Raw genomic sequence first — 14,698 nt, 5'->3', positions numbered from 1 at the left:
TGCTCGTCCTCGCCACAGGAACATGTAGTACTCTCTTACTTTGAGTGCTTTAGAATAAACTACCCAAGATAGACAGGCCAGACTGACAGGATGGATGACTGGGTCCATAGGATGAGTATGTTTCACATTCTTTTTAGGATTGATTAAACAATGTTCATTCAAAGTAAGTCTGATTCCCCTGCCACTGATGCAAGATTGTCTGGGTCTGGCATTTTGCACTGTCCCTGGACTTTTCCTTTAAGGAATACAAAGTGCTGCTGTTCTCATGGTATGCAATTTTTAATCAATTCTAACTTCATTATTTCTTGACAAAATGTTTTCAAACACAGCAAAGCTGGCATCCCACCCAACAGCTATGCCAGGCCAAGACTTGGATGTTGAAACTAACTTGTTTTTGAGCTATCCGAGCGCAAACAAAGACTGAACATTTCTTTTAGAGACTGATTTTTTTTGTGCTCACATAACTCAAATTGCTGAAGAGATTTTCTTCAAAGTTTCCTGGAACAAGCCACACTTTGCCTGAGAACAAGCATGAGACATACTAGCCCCAAAGTGTGACTAAGATTGTCGGGCTCAACGAGTAGTGATCAATGGCTCCATGTCTAGTTGGCAGCCGGTATCAAGTGGAGTGCCCCAAGGGTCGGTCTTGGGGCCGGTTTTGTTCAATATCTTCATAAATGATCTGGAGGATGGTGTTGATTGCACCCTCAGCAAGTTTGCAGATGACACTAAACTGGGAGGAGAGGTAGATACGCTGGAGGGTAGGGATAGGGTACAGAGGGACTAGACAAATTGGAGGATTGGGCCAAAATAAATCTGATGAGGTTCAACAAGGACAAGTGCAGAGTCCTGCACTTAGGATGGAAGAATCCCATGCACCGCTACAGACTAGGGACCGAATGGCTTGGCAGCAGTTCTGCAGAAAAGGACCTAGGGATTATAGTGGACGAGAAGCTGGATATGAGTCAACAGTGTGCCCTTGTTGCCAAGAAGGCCAGTAGCATTTTGGAATGTATAAGTAGGGGCATTGCCAGCAGATTGAGGGACGTGATCGTTCCCCTCTATTCGACACTGATGAGGCCTCATCTGGAGTACTGTGTCCAGTTTTGGGCCCCACACTACAAGAAGGATGTGGAAAAATTGGAAAGAGTCCAGCAGAGGGCAATAAAAATGATTAGGGGACTGGAACACATGACTTATGAGGAGAGGCTGAGGGAACTGGGGATGTTTAGTCTATGGAAGAGAAGAATGAGAGGGGATTTGATAGCTGCTTTCAACTACCTGAAAGGGGGTTCCAAAGAGGATGGATCTAGACTATTCTTAGTGGTAGCTGATGACAGAACAAGGAGTAATGGTCTCAAGTTGCAGTGGGGGAGATTTAGGTTGGATATTAGGAAAAACTTTTTCACTAGGAAGGTGGTGAAACACTGGAATGCGTTACCTAGGGAGGTGGTGGAATCTCCTTCCTTAGTAGTTTTTAAGGTCAGGCTTGACAAAGCCGTGGCTGGGATGATTTAATTGGGGATCGGTCCTGCTTTGAGCAGAGGGTTGGACTAGATGACCTCCTGAGGTCCTTTCCAATCCTGATATTCTATGATTCTACGATTCTAAGAAAGTTAGTGACCACAAATTGAGGCTTAGAATGCAATGGTGGACCCTAGCTTGTGTTGAAATGAGATTAATGGATGAGATAAAAGATTGGTCAAGAAATAAGATTAGGCTGATGACATAACTGGAAGTGATGTCACCAGACATGATGTCACAGGAAATGATGCTGTACCATATGTGGTATTATCGCCTAAACCCTTTCCCTTCTGGGGTCACGCCTAATGCCTTCAGCCTCCTGTTCCCCAACCAGAAGGCCCACCTTACCTACGAAGGGAAACCAATGGCAGTTGGTGTCTGGCCCAGAACCCCAGAATCCATGACTGATAAGTAACGAAACCGCTAGAAATGACAAAGAAACACAGCTAGCTCAAGGTGTCTGTGGGGTAATGTTGAATGCCCCAGGTTCAAACCCTGCTTGTGGTTCATGAAGGGAATAATTGCAAAAGTGGCACCCAAACCAACCTCAGAAGCTTGGACATCTGCAAATATATAATAAAATGCCTCCCTCAGTGGGCTAGTTTGTGCCTGTTAGCAGATACGTTACCATTTCCCACCAGGAAGGGTGAACTCCTGGTCGCTCCACAGCTGATGAGAGGCCTGAACACTCAGGGCCCATTAGCACGTTTTAGAGACTTTGAGGCTCGTACTCCTGGCTGTAGGTTTCCAAAGGTGCCTGTTCTAGGCCACGGTGTTCGAAGCACCACAGGCCAGCAGAGGTACTCTGGAAAACGAGACCCACATACAGCTAAGCAGCGAGTTATTGGCTTTATGGAAGGTTAGTGACACACTCGCAACGGGGACTCCAAGCGTTGCTGTCATGGAGGCGGAGAACCCAGCACACTGGAGCTTTCCCTGAGACAGAGTCCGACGAAGGGGCAATCAGAGAGCCATAATAAGCAGTACACGAAAACAGCTCATAAATATATAATTAGATACTTCCCTAAGGGGGCTTTCCGCTACCTGGCAACGGGCCATGCAAGGCAGACAAAACCAGCCTAAAACCGGTTAAAGTTGGTTCTCCATGTCCTACAGTGACCGGGCGGCCTCAAGAAAGCGGAAGTTCCCTAGCTAGGCCATCACAAAGTCTTCCGCAGTCCCTTACACTCCTCCCCTCACTTTCTCGAGCGACGTCAGGGACCAGGCGGAAGCATAATGGGTGGAGTGCGCACAGCATTGGGACATTAAGCCGTGACCACAAAGACAGCAAAAATGCAAGCTAATAAGGCAAATGAGGCCTATAAGGAGGCCCTGGACTCACCCCATTAAGGTGGAAAGCCAGGACCAAAGCCAGGCATCCCCTTGCTGCTGGTGGATGCCCTCTGCTAACTTCCGGAGGCACAATAAGTCGGCCTCAACGGAAGTCCATGCATCGGTTACATTAAAACAGCACATGCCAGCAAACTCTTGGCACAGGTGGCCGTGGCGCAGAAGTAAATAATCCACAGCCAGCCTGTTCTGTAGCATACCCTGGCGTACCTTGCCCAACTCATGTGAGAGGAGTGCAAGGACTGTAGAGGTCAGATTGATGGCTTTTGCCACGGTACAGGCAAGGTGCTCCACCACATGCTAATTGTGCACCACTAGCCCAGGAATACCAACCCAGGAAAAGGCCAGGGCCGCAGCTTCGGCCTTGGAGAATAGGGTCACATCCGATTTACAGGTGGAATCAAGGGGAGTGGCATCCCTCCTGTGGCGGGCAGGCACCTGTGGGGGATACGGAAAAATAAGGGGGGCCACCCGACCAAGAGCGCATGGCTCCCAGAGCTATTGGCTGGGATGTAGGAATAAGAACGCCTGCCACAGAAAAGAAACCACCCAGCAGGCAATTTCATATGCCCATATGCAAAGGAGATCTCCATACTCTCATTACACATAAGGTCTCCACTGGTGAGGTCCACCCCAATGTGAGTAGCATTTACAAACCACATACAAGAAGGGGCAAGCGTTACACTGGCAAGCCAAAAGGAATACGTAGAGGCGTCCAGTTTATATTGGGCTGGCCCCAATGCATACAAGTCTGTATAAGTAAAAGTCTTATCAATTGTCTTCAGTAGGGAACAGTGCTGGACCAGGGTCGATGCTGCAGAGACGCTGATGAAACAGGTCTCCATTACCGCACCCACAGCCAACGTATGCGGCAGGCAAAAGGACGTCGCATTCACAGCACTGCGAGCCAGCCCCAGCCAGGTGTTCATGGGTGAGGAGCTGGCTGCGGCGGTGCTTATAAGGAGTGTCGCGACAAGCGGGAAAGTGAGACCATGCGGGGATGGTCTTCCCCCTCCGGGAGTACGTATGCCCACCCTTCCCCAGTGGTCAGGACTACAGCGGCTTGTGGTTCTCGCTGCGGTAATGTCCACCACACGTTAGCCAGTACGTGCCAGTCAGTCTCGCTCGGGGTGCTGGTTTCCAGACCTACGGGAGGTAAAGGAGAGAGTTTACACAGGGCCTCCCCTCTCCCATTGTACAGGTTCGGTCACCACGCTGGTGCACGAAAGGGCGCCCAGCGAGGGGTCCGCACTCAACCAGTACGGTGGATAGAAGTGCACGTCTGTGGCCAATGGTGTAACAAAGAACAAACAGGGCGGCTCACATTGCAGTTGCACCTGGGCGGGCCAGGGGCTTACTGCGTGTCCAGCCTGCAAGACAAAGGGGTGAGGCGCGTACAAGGTTACCACGCCCTGCGTTGGGTCAATCACCCCCGGTGTATGGAGTAAACTAACTCGAAGGTGGGTAGGTACCATAGGGGGAAAGGTCAGCCACTGGAAAGGTGTTTGAGCCCCCAGGGAACGATTATGCAACAGCCAGCAGCCTGTTCCAGTACCCCCGACCAACCGCGCCACGTGTGGGTAGGGGTAAGGCTGCGAATCTGGTCCTTCAATAACCCATTCAGGTGTTCAATGAGGCCGCTCGCCGTAGGCGTATACGGAAGATGGTAATGCCAGTCCACTGCCACATCTGCGGCCAGGTTCGAACGGTCTGGGCCGTAAAATGGGTTCCTTGATCACTCTGCAGGGTGTGTGGCGTCCCGTAGCGGGAGCACAGCTGCTGCAGGGCAGCTATAGTGGTGGCCGCGGCTGCGGTCGCACTAGGATACACAAATAACAGGCCAGTATAGGTATCGAGGGCTGTAAAGGCATCCTGCCAGCGTCGCTCTGAAGGCAAGGGGCCAATGTAGCCCACTTGCCAGTCCTGACAGGGGCCGGTAGCTCGATGAATCTTACCGGCTGGCCCCCGGAGAGCAATAGGTGCCAGGCGAGAACAAACCGGACAACTGGCATGGACAGTCCGACACGCCGCCAGGGGCAGAGAGGCGCCTTGGCCGAGGGCCGCAATTTGCGTCGCGCGGGGTCCTCGGTGGCCCCCCTCTACATGGTACCATTCTGCCAATTGCAAGACCTCCCCTCGAGCCATGTCATCGGCCGCCGCATTCCAGTGAGCCTCAGCGGTTTTGGCCTTCGTGTGGGCGTCCACATGGCGCACGGCCAAAGGGGCTTGTTGGGCATAGCACAGTAATTGTTGCCAGAGCGTAGTTTCCCATAAAGGCCGACCCGCAAGTTCCCAGCCCTTTGCCTCCCACGCCGTCACCCAGGTCCAGAGGCCCTTATACAGTACCCAGCTGTCGGTATACAAATAAACCCGTGGTGGGTCGCCCTCGATCGCCAGGGTAGTGGCCCGCAGTTCGGCCCATTGGCTGGAGCCGGCCGTTCCCCACGCCATGGCCATCAGCATATGGGGCATAGGCTACGGCCCGCCACTGCCGGGCCCCTTGGGCTGTGTAGGAGGCTGACCCATCCGTAAACCATGCATACTCTCGTTCCTCAGTGGACAACTGCTCCACGGGGGGAGCCTCCTCTATCGGGGAGGAGGGCACAGGGTCTTCCATGGGGGGCAGCTCGTCAGTGAGGGAGGGCACATGCTCAAAAGTGACAGCCCCCAACAACAAGGCATGGGGAGTGGAAAGGGAGGGCCGGCCCAATAGCATACGCTGCTGCAAATAGTGCTTCCACGTAAAGTGGGTTGCGAGCTGTGCAACCCCTGTCTGCGTTTGGGCCGGCTTCGCTTGCACCCAGCGTCCTAGCGGGATAGGCATGTGCACGACAACCGGCGTGGGGCCTGTCACTCGCTCCGTGTCCTGCAGCGCCCAAACTACGGCTAAAATCTGCTTTTCCAGAGGGGTGTACCCAGGTTCCGCCCCTTTCAACGCGGGGGACCAGAACCTGATAGGTTCCTTTTGCTGGACCCCTACCTGTTGCCAAAGCCCCCAGGAGGCCACGTCCGCTACCATGGTGACTTCGAGCTCGAAGGGGACCCCTGGCTGTGGAGTGTGGAGCCGTGCATGGGCAAGCAGAGCCTCTTTACACAGGTTGAAGGCAGTTTGATGGCTCCGCGTCCACTGCCAGGGCGCTGCCTTCCATACTAAAGCCTGCAAGGGCCGCATGAGGAAAGCCAAGTGGGTGACAAAGGAACGCCAGAACCTGAGGAGACCAAGGAAGGCTTGCAACCCTTTCTTCAACTGCAGTGGGGAATACCCCTGCACCGTTTGTCTCACCTTCTGGGGAATTTGTCGTTCTGGGCCCGCCCACATGATACCCAGGAAGACCACCATCTGGGTGGGGCCTTGTATTTTCTGCGGGTTCAGAGTCCATCCGCCCGCCTCCAGGCCAGTGATGACTGCATGCAATGCATCCGCCACCAGTTCACGGGAGGGGCCGGAGACCATCACATCGTCCATGTAATGATAACAACGGGTGGTATCTGGCAATTGTAGACGGGCAAGATCTGCGCTCACCAACTGGTGGCAAATAGTCGGGGAGTGTTTCCAGCCCTGTGGCAAAACACAAAAGGTATATTGGCGAGCTTGCCACGTAAAGCCAAATTGCTCTTGACTGCCGGTATCGATGGTGATGGAGAAAAGGTCATTAGCGAGATCGAGGACGGCGTGCCAGGGTAGGGCAGCCGCCGCAATCCGCTCAATCAAGGTTACCATGTCCGGTACAACAGCTGTCAATGCGGGGGGGGGGGGGTCACCTTATTCAACTCACGGTAGTCTATCGTCATGCGCCAAGTTCCATCTGGTTTCCGCACAGGCCACAGAGAGCTGTTGTACGGGCTTAGGGTAGGCCGAATGACTTTGGCCTCTAATAGTGCGCTGATGGTCTGGGTAATCTCCTCCTCCCCTCCCGGGAGGCGATACTGCTTTTTAGAGACTACGGCTGTCGGGGGAGGCAGCACTACGGGCTCCCAGCGGGGAGAACCCGGCAGGATCGTCAACGCCCGCACCTCCGCGTCGCGCTTACATACCAGGAATGTCCAAACGCGAAGAGACAGTACTGGGTATCCACTGAGCGGCCTTGCAGGACGTCGATGCCCAGTATATACCCTCCGATCGCAGCTGCCAAGACTGTGGCCCAAAACGGGGGTGCCTTTCCCAGGGTGAGGGTGACAGTGACCTCATATGCCGGAGTTTCCGCTCCTCCGAGGCCTTTTACCACAGCGGCTCGGCCCTGGGCCTGAGCGGAGTGCAAAATGGTAACTTCGGCGCCTGTGTCTATCAATGCTAGGACATGTTGGACGCCTCCCCTCGGCCAGCAGATCGCTAGGGGTACATAGGGGCGTTGGTCCCCCGCCTCCCTACCGAGTGTGGCCGCCGCAACACACGGGGCGGAGGACCCGCCACGCCCTCAGTAGGGGCGTGGCAGTTTCCACTCGGCGGGCAGGGCAGAGGGCTCCGCCGGCTTGGTTCGTTCTACACTCTTCTCCCCTTTTCCTCCTGCACTCCGTTTTGTAGGGGGCAACTGCAGCCAGCGCTTGTATAGGTCCGCCGTCGGCTTTCCATGAATGTCCTCACGAGAGACACCAGCCTGCAAAAGATCTAGCCAAGAGGTCTTCCGGGGCACTCGTAATTCCCCCTTCTCCTGCCCCCCGCCCTGCTGCCCCTTCGCAGCCCGTACGGCTCGCGGCCTAGCACTCACCAGCGCCGCCTCCAATTGCATAAGGGTGGCTCCCAAATCCCCACTCGCCCGTTCTCTGCCATGACAACTGCTAGGAGGGAAGGTTTTAACTCATCAGGAGCCAGGCGTAAATGGTAGCCTTGATCGATTTCACCACTGGTATGTCGTCCAGTCCCGCCTCTCCGCCCGTGGCGACAGCCCAGGCCATCCCCAGCTGGCGGAGGACTTGCACCCCCTCCAGAACAGTCTTCCAGGGGCACGCCAGTGCTTCCAATTCCCCCATCGAGGAGTAGGCCGCCTCCACTGCAGCCGCCAACCAGCGGTACAAAGAGGGGCTTTCAATGGGTTGCCCTTTGTCCTGCGGCTGTGGCGGGGTCGCCAATTGTGCATGTACCTGAGAGTCTTGCGAGAGAACGCCCCATTGCTGAAATTCATAAGGGAGCAGCAGAACCATTGTCCCAGACCCGCACTAGCCACTGCATGACGCTCTCCCTGGGCTTCACGATTTCCTGCAACTCACTTGTTTTAAATGTATGTATGAGCTCTGGCTGCAGGGTGCCTCCCTGCACCCATAGCTCCCGTACCAGCCGCGCCAGAGCCACCACGGGGGACAAGGAGTCCCAAATGTTCCCATCCCAAGTCTCGGGATCCCAAGAGGGGGCAGCGGACACTACACGTACCTGGGCGGTGGTCACAGGTTGCCACCCGAGCAACCAACACTTCACACCGTCGCGTTAGCTCCTGGACGCACTCCGCCTGGGAGGTCACAAATCTTGGGCCACGGCACGGGCCTCCGCCTGCGCCATGCATTCCTGAGTCTTCCCTTCTAGTGCTCGCTGTAAGCGAAGCAACTCCTCATCCTGGGCCCGGACGGCGGTCAGGAGGAGCCACCCAAGCTCCCCCATCGCCCGCCGTTCCATCCCAGAACACCGGTTCGCCCATAACCGTTGTAACCCCTCAACCAGCTGCACGGGCATGACCCTGGAGCCTGTTGAAATTCCGGCCAATCCACAGGGGCAGCCCACCCGGCCATAACCCGCGCTACCGGCCTCCAGCGCTCCGTCGGGGGCCATCCTGGTATGCGCTGTAGGGACAGCGGCAGCTTCCCCACCTCCCCTACCTTCAGCCAAAGTGGCATTGCTTCTCAAAGTACCCTGCTTGCTGCGCCAAATGGTCTAGGCCAAGGTGTTCGAAGCACCGCAGGCCAGCAGAGGTACTCTGGAAAACGAGACCCACATACAGCTAAGCAGCGAGTTATTGGCTTTATTGAAGGTTAGTGACACACCTGCAACGGGGACTCCAAGCGTTGCTGTCATGGAGGCGGAGAACCCAGCACACCGGAGCTTTGCCTGAGACAGAGTCCGACGAAGGGGCAACCAGCGAGCCATAATAAGCAATACACGAAAACAGCTCATAAATATATAATTAGATACTTCCCTAAGGGGGCTTTCTGCTACCTGGCAACAGGCCATGCAAGACAGACAAAACCAGCCTAAAACCGGTTAAAGTTGGTTCTCCATGTCCTACAGTGACCGGGCGGCCTCGAGAAAGCAGAAGTTCCCTGGCTAGGCTGTAACAAAGTCTTCCGCAGTCCCTTACAGTGCCTAAGGGATTTGGATGCCCACTTCCTACTGAAAGGGATGGATGGATCCAACCAAGCCCCTAGGTGGCTTTGAAAAGCCCAACCCTAGTCTGAGCATCAACAGACCAATCCAGTAGGGAGCGGTAAGTGTTGTGTTTAGAGGAAGTTGCGCCTTTGTTTATAGCACTAGAGGGCTGTGAGAATTTGCAGAGTGTGCAATCAGTCAGTTGATGATCTCTGTTAGGGCCCTGCCTGAGTTTCTTTCTTCAAATAAAGTTTGCATGAGTACACACACCAGGGTCCCCATGAGTTTCATGAATGCAGCAACACCCCCAGATAATGAGGCATTGTGTGAGAAAATATGAAAAATAGATGCTGTCAAACTAACTTGATTTCTTTTTTTTTTTTGTTGAGATTACAAAGTTTGGATGCGAAAGGTAATAGTGTTGATGAAATAGACTTAGACTTCTGTAAGGCAGTTGACTTGGTAGTATATGATGTTTTGATTAAAAAAGTAGAAAGATTCAAAATCAATATGGCACACATTAAATGGATTCAAAACTCACTAATTGATCGTCCCAAAATGTAACTGTAAATGGGGACTCATCATCGCATGGGTGTGTTTCCAGTGGGGTCCCACAGGGATCAGTTCTTGGCCCTCAACTATTTAACGTTTTTGCCAATGACCTGGAAAAAACCACCAAATCATCACTGATGAAGTTTGCAGATGATACAAAGATTGGGCGAGTGGTAAATAATGGAAAGGTCATGGATTCAGAGCAATCTGGATCGCTTGGTAAACTGGGCCCAAGAAAATAATAGGCATCTTAATATGGCTAAATGTAAATATCTACATCTGTACAAAGAATGTCGGCCACACTTGCAGGATGAGGGACTCTCTCCTGGAAAGCAAAAAGAAAAGGAGTACTTGTGGCACCTTAGAGACTAACCAATTTATTTGAGTGTGAGCTACAGCTCACTTCATCGGATGCATACTGTGGAAATTGCAGAAGACATTATATACACGGACACCATGAAACAACACCTCCTCCCACCCCACTCTCCTGCTGGTAATAGCAGGAGAGTGGGGTGGGAGGAGGTATTGTTTCATGGTGTCCGTGTATATAATGTCTTCTGCAATTTCCACAGTATGCATCCGATGAAGTGAGCTGTAGCTCACGAAAGCTCATGCTCAAATAAATTGGTTAGTCTCTAAGGTGCCACAAGTCCTCCTTTTCTTTTTGCGAATACAGACTAACACGGCTGTTACTCTGAATCCTGGAAAGCAGTGACTCTGAAAAAGATTTGGGGGATCTGGTGGATAATCAGCTGAACATGAGCTCTCAGTGCGATGCTGTGGCCAAAAGGGCTAATGCATTGCATAATGGAGGAATACCAAGTAGGAGTAGGGAGGTTATTTTACCTCTGTATTTGGGACTGATGTGACCACTACTGGAATCCTGTGTCCAGTTCTGGTGTACATATTTCAAGAAGGATGTTGGACTGGGTTCAGAGCCACAAGAATAATTAAAGGATTCGAATATATGCCTCTAAGCATAGACTCAAGGACCTCAGTCTATTTAGCTTAACAAAGTAAAGGTTAAGGGGTGACCTGATTCATTCTATAAGTAACTATCTGGGGAACAAATATTTGATAATGGGCTCTTCAGTCTAGCAAAGATAGATCTGTAGAGAAAAGGTACAACACAATGAAATGGCTGGAAGTTGAAGACAGACAAATTCAGACAGGAAATAAGGTGCACATTTTTAACAGTGAGAGTAATTAACCATTGGAACAATTTACCAAAGGTCATCCTACAGCCAGCGGTTCATGCGCCGCCTATGGGTCTGTCTTCACTGCAGAGTTAGCCTGGTCTCCTAGTAGGGTGTTGCCTCTAACTTTCCTCCTGTCTACACACAAAACGTTCTGATGTGAGTTTAGTGCTGCTTTCAACCTGGACTTGCTGGTCCAGCTTGGGAAGAGGCCGGAGCTCAGGTGCCGCTTTCACTCAGGCTGGTAGCTTGCTCATTTTGCATTGAGGCTAAATCACTTGAGTGCTGATGATAGTCTTCCATTGCCTTCCCACAATTCCCACTATGTGCCTAGAAGGACAGACAACTTCTCCCATTATTCACAGGGAAAGAATCACAGAGCAACTGTGACGGGATCCCCGGAATGGAGCCTAGGACTGTGGGACCACTGTGCCCCCTTAAATCTCTCCAGCCTGGGCTTTCTCTCACAATGCCTTGCTAGTGACAAGCAGCAAAGCCTCCAGGCACTGTGATCACTCAGCACAACAGAATGTGGAGCCCCATACCCAGCTCTATTGCTCCAGAGCCACTCATGAATCACACAGAGAAAGGCACTAGCATCAAATCCAACCAGCTCCCAGCTCTGTACCTCAGGAATATACCATCTTGCATTGCTCAAGATGGGCAGTACAGATTTATTAATTGGTTCACCTCTTCATCAATGGAAAGTGGACACACAGCAGCCTTTGCAAAACCTGAGCAAATTTACAACACACTTCATACAAACTCACTGGTAAAGATAAAGAGTAAAATAAATTTATTGACTACAAAAGATAGATTTTAAGTGATTGTAAGTGATAGGCAAAAAGTCAAGAGTTAGTTACCAAAATAAAATAAAATATAAGCACGCAGTCTAAATTCTCAACACTATTAGACTGGGCAACATCTAGACTAAGCAGTTTTTCTCACCCCCACTGGATATTGCAGTTCATAGTGCACAGATTTCACCTTTGAAATCTGGGCCAGTACCCTCAGATGGAGTCTTCAGCATGTCCTTATTGCTTGCAGCATGGGTGGGTGAAAGAGAAAGGCCCAGCATGTGGCCACTGTGTCTGTTTTACACCCTCAGTCCATGTGCTTGGAAAACACAAGTCCAGGCATGTCTGGGGACATTGCTGAGTCTCATGGCAAAGTTGAGCAATTCCTCTGGTGTGGCCTCATGGAGGTGAGTCATTGTATTGTCGCTCCCTTGGTAGACAATGGTTGTTGATGGGTTGATTGACACCCTACTCAGGTGTTGGCTATTTTCTTTGCTGTTGCCTCTGAGGAGCTAATATCTGGCTGATTCCCCAACTTACAGCATGTTTTAGTGACCACCATACAACACAATTTTCATAACTTCATATGCATGAATGATATCCACATCTATAGATAGAGAACTGACTTTCAGCAGATCACAGATCACTTTTCCCTGATACTTTACTAGGCATGCTTTACATACAATATCACACTCATGTATAAATGAGGTATTTGGGAGTTACAGGGCCCTCTCCCAAGGTACAGAATGTCACAGCAACTCAGCCTATTACAGCACAAAGAACCATGGGATGTTTCCCCAGAAGTCCTAGCAACACACACAGGTGAGTGCAGCCCCGGTAAGGACCCAATTACTCCGGTATGGCTTTGCACTGTGGGTGCTAGGGAGTGGTGAGCACTACACACAAGCAGTGCAGGAACACGAGGATCAGAAGTCCCATAAGTGCCATGAGACACCATTCCAGCCCTTTTTTGGGGCGCTGGAATGGGGTCCAAGAGCATTCCGATGGACTCAGGCACTGGCGCTAAGCTAACGCAAGTGCTGAGACATAGGTGCCGATCACCTGAGTTAACTCGGCCATGAAAACCTGTCTCCTCTTAATATGCCCATGAGCACACGTATGCACAAACACCCCAGTGCACATATAAACATGTGCATTCGTGTGCACACACACAGAGGAACCCATCTATGTTTTAATAAAGCCGGTATATTGCTATTATGCTGCTTATGATCAATTTCAGCTGAGAGAAGAAAATGTTTGTAGAGTTCCAGAACCACGGGCTACATAGCCTAGAAATGATGAACACCCCCAGAGGAGCCTTTTCCCATTTCAAAAGGGCCTCAGTCGTTTTTTCGTCCACTTCTGCTTCTCCAGTGGAACAACGTATACCCCTATCGCTTGCTTACACTCACTCTGACCGCAGGTAGTTTAACCCCGTTACTCCCCCTGTGCAGAGACCTGGAACCACATGGGTTAACCAACTGATCCCCGCCCCCTCCAAGCACAGACCCACAATCATTCATGCCCCTAAAGTTGCTGGGGACTGGTCAAGCAGTGGAATGTTCCTGTTGAACACATTCTGTGTGCAGAGGCTGTGTTCAGTTTGCTGTGAGAATTGCTTACCTAACTTTTGTTTGACATTTGCCTATTAGGGATCCCTTGTAATCCTGCACTACAGTTCTGGAAACAATGGGCGAATTGCTGGCCGCCTGGAAATCAAGAGGAATTTTGCCATCGACTTTAGTTGAACCAGGACTTCATTCTTCATCTCTTGAGTTCATTGCTGGTTCTAAACAGAGTTAGCAGTACTGTGTGGGCAGCACAAATGCTGCCTGCTTGTGTGGTTGGAATGTACTGGTGCCTGCTTTGGGGGATCAGGATGCATAAATAGTGCCAGGCTAGGGTGGGGAAGTTCATTTCTCTTCAGGGCTGATGTGTCAATGTCAACCCACTGTGCTTTGGGGTCCTGCAGTGTTCCAGATGAGTGTGATCTTCCAGCTGATGGCTTTCTGCCTGGGTCTCCTCTCCACCCTCTTCCTGGTCATAGCCACCTGCACCGATTGCTGGATGGTTAATGCTGACGATAGCTTGGAGGTGAGCAGAAAAAGAACAGTCTTTTGCTCAGTGTTCAGTGCTGTGACTAAGGAGCTGCTTCAATCTAGGAAGTATCACAGCACATCTGCATGTATTTTCATAACTGTGTCTTACATAGAAACAGATATCAGCTTAAGGTTAAATGCAAGCTTAGAATCTGGAGAATATTTCACAATGTAGCAAAAATTGTGGCAAGCCCATGAAAGTACTGGACTGATGGTTCACAGCTGCCAATGATCCTGATACATCCCTTCCATCGCTAAGTCCCAAGTCTAGCCTCAACCAGGGTCCTAGGAACTGTGGGCAGTATGGGGGTTCTGTAGCAAAGCAAGGGGCAGGTAATACCATCTTTTTCCTCCCCCTGCCCTGCCTCATGGCTGCACCCCATAAGGTTGAAGATGACTCAAGGACTGGGCATAGCTGGGTAGATCCTACACACCATACAGTGAGCACACAGTGCTTTGCATTTAACCTGTTTCACATATTTTATAGGTTCATAGAGTTTAAGGCCAGAAGGGACCATTAGATCAAAGTCTGACCTTCTGCCAGAGAATTTCACCCAGTTACCCGTGTGTTGAGCCAAGGAACTTGTGTTGGCTAACATGTATCTTCCAGAAAAGCAGCAAGTTTTGATCTAACGACATCAAAAGATAGAAAATCCACCACTCCTCTTGGTAGTTTGTTCCAAAGGTTAACCACTCTAACTGCCAAACATGTGTGCCTTTTTTCTAATTTAAATTTGTCTGGCTTTAACTTCCAGCCATCCATTCTTGTAAATCTTTCTCTGCTAGATTCTTTAGAACCTGGCATTTTCTTCTCATGAAGATACTAATGTACCATAATCAAGTCACCTCTCAAGCTTTTTTTTGATAATTTAAGCAGATTGAGCTCTC

General features: G+C 51.0%; 1 protein-coding gene across 1 annotated transcript in view; it reads left to right on the top strand.

Annotated features, from left to right (window-relative positions):
* CLDN19 (claudin 19) overlaps positions 1-14,698 on the top strand; it is a 77,993-nt gene that overhangs the window by 41,932 nt on the left and 21,363 nt on the right. The window contains exon 3 of the mRNA XM_043531849.1: positions 13,684-13,805. Within this exon, the coding sequence (XP_043387784.1) occupies positions 13,684-13,805 (122 nt within the window). The remainder of the gene's footprint in view (positions 1-13,683; positions 13,806-14,698) is intronic.

This window comes from Chelonia mydas, chromosome 18, assembly GCF_015237465.2.
Source record: "Chelonia mydas isolate rCheMyd1 chromosome 18, rCheMyd1.pri.v2, whole genome shotgun sequence".
Classification (NCBI taxonomy): domain Eukaryota; kingdom Metazoa; phylum Chordata; order Testudines; family Cheloniidae; genus Chelonia; species Chelonia mydas.
This window is presented reverse-complemented; position numbering and strand designations above follow the sequence as displayed.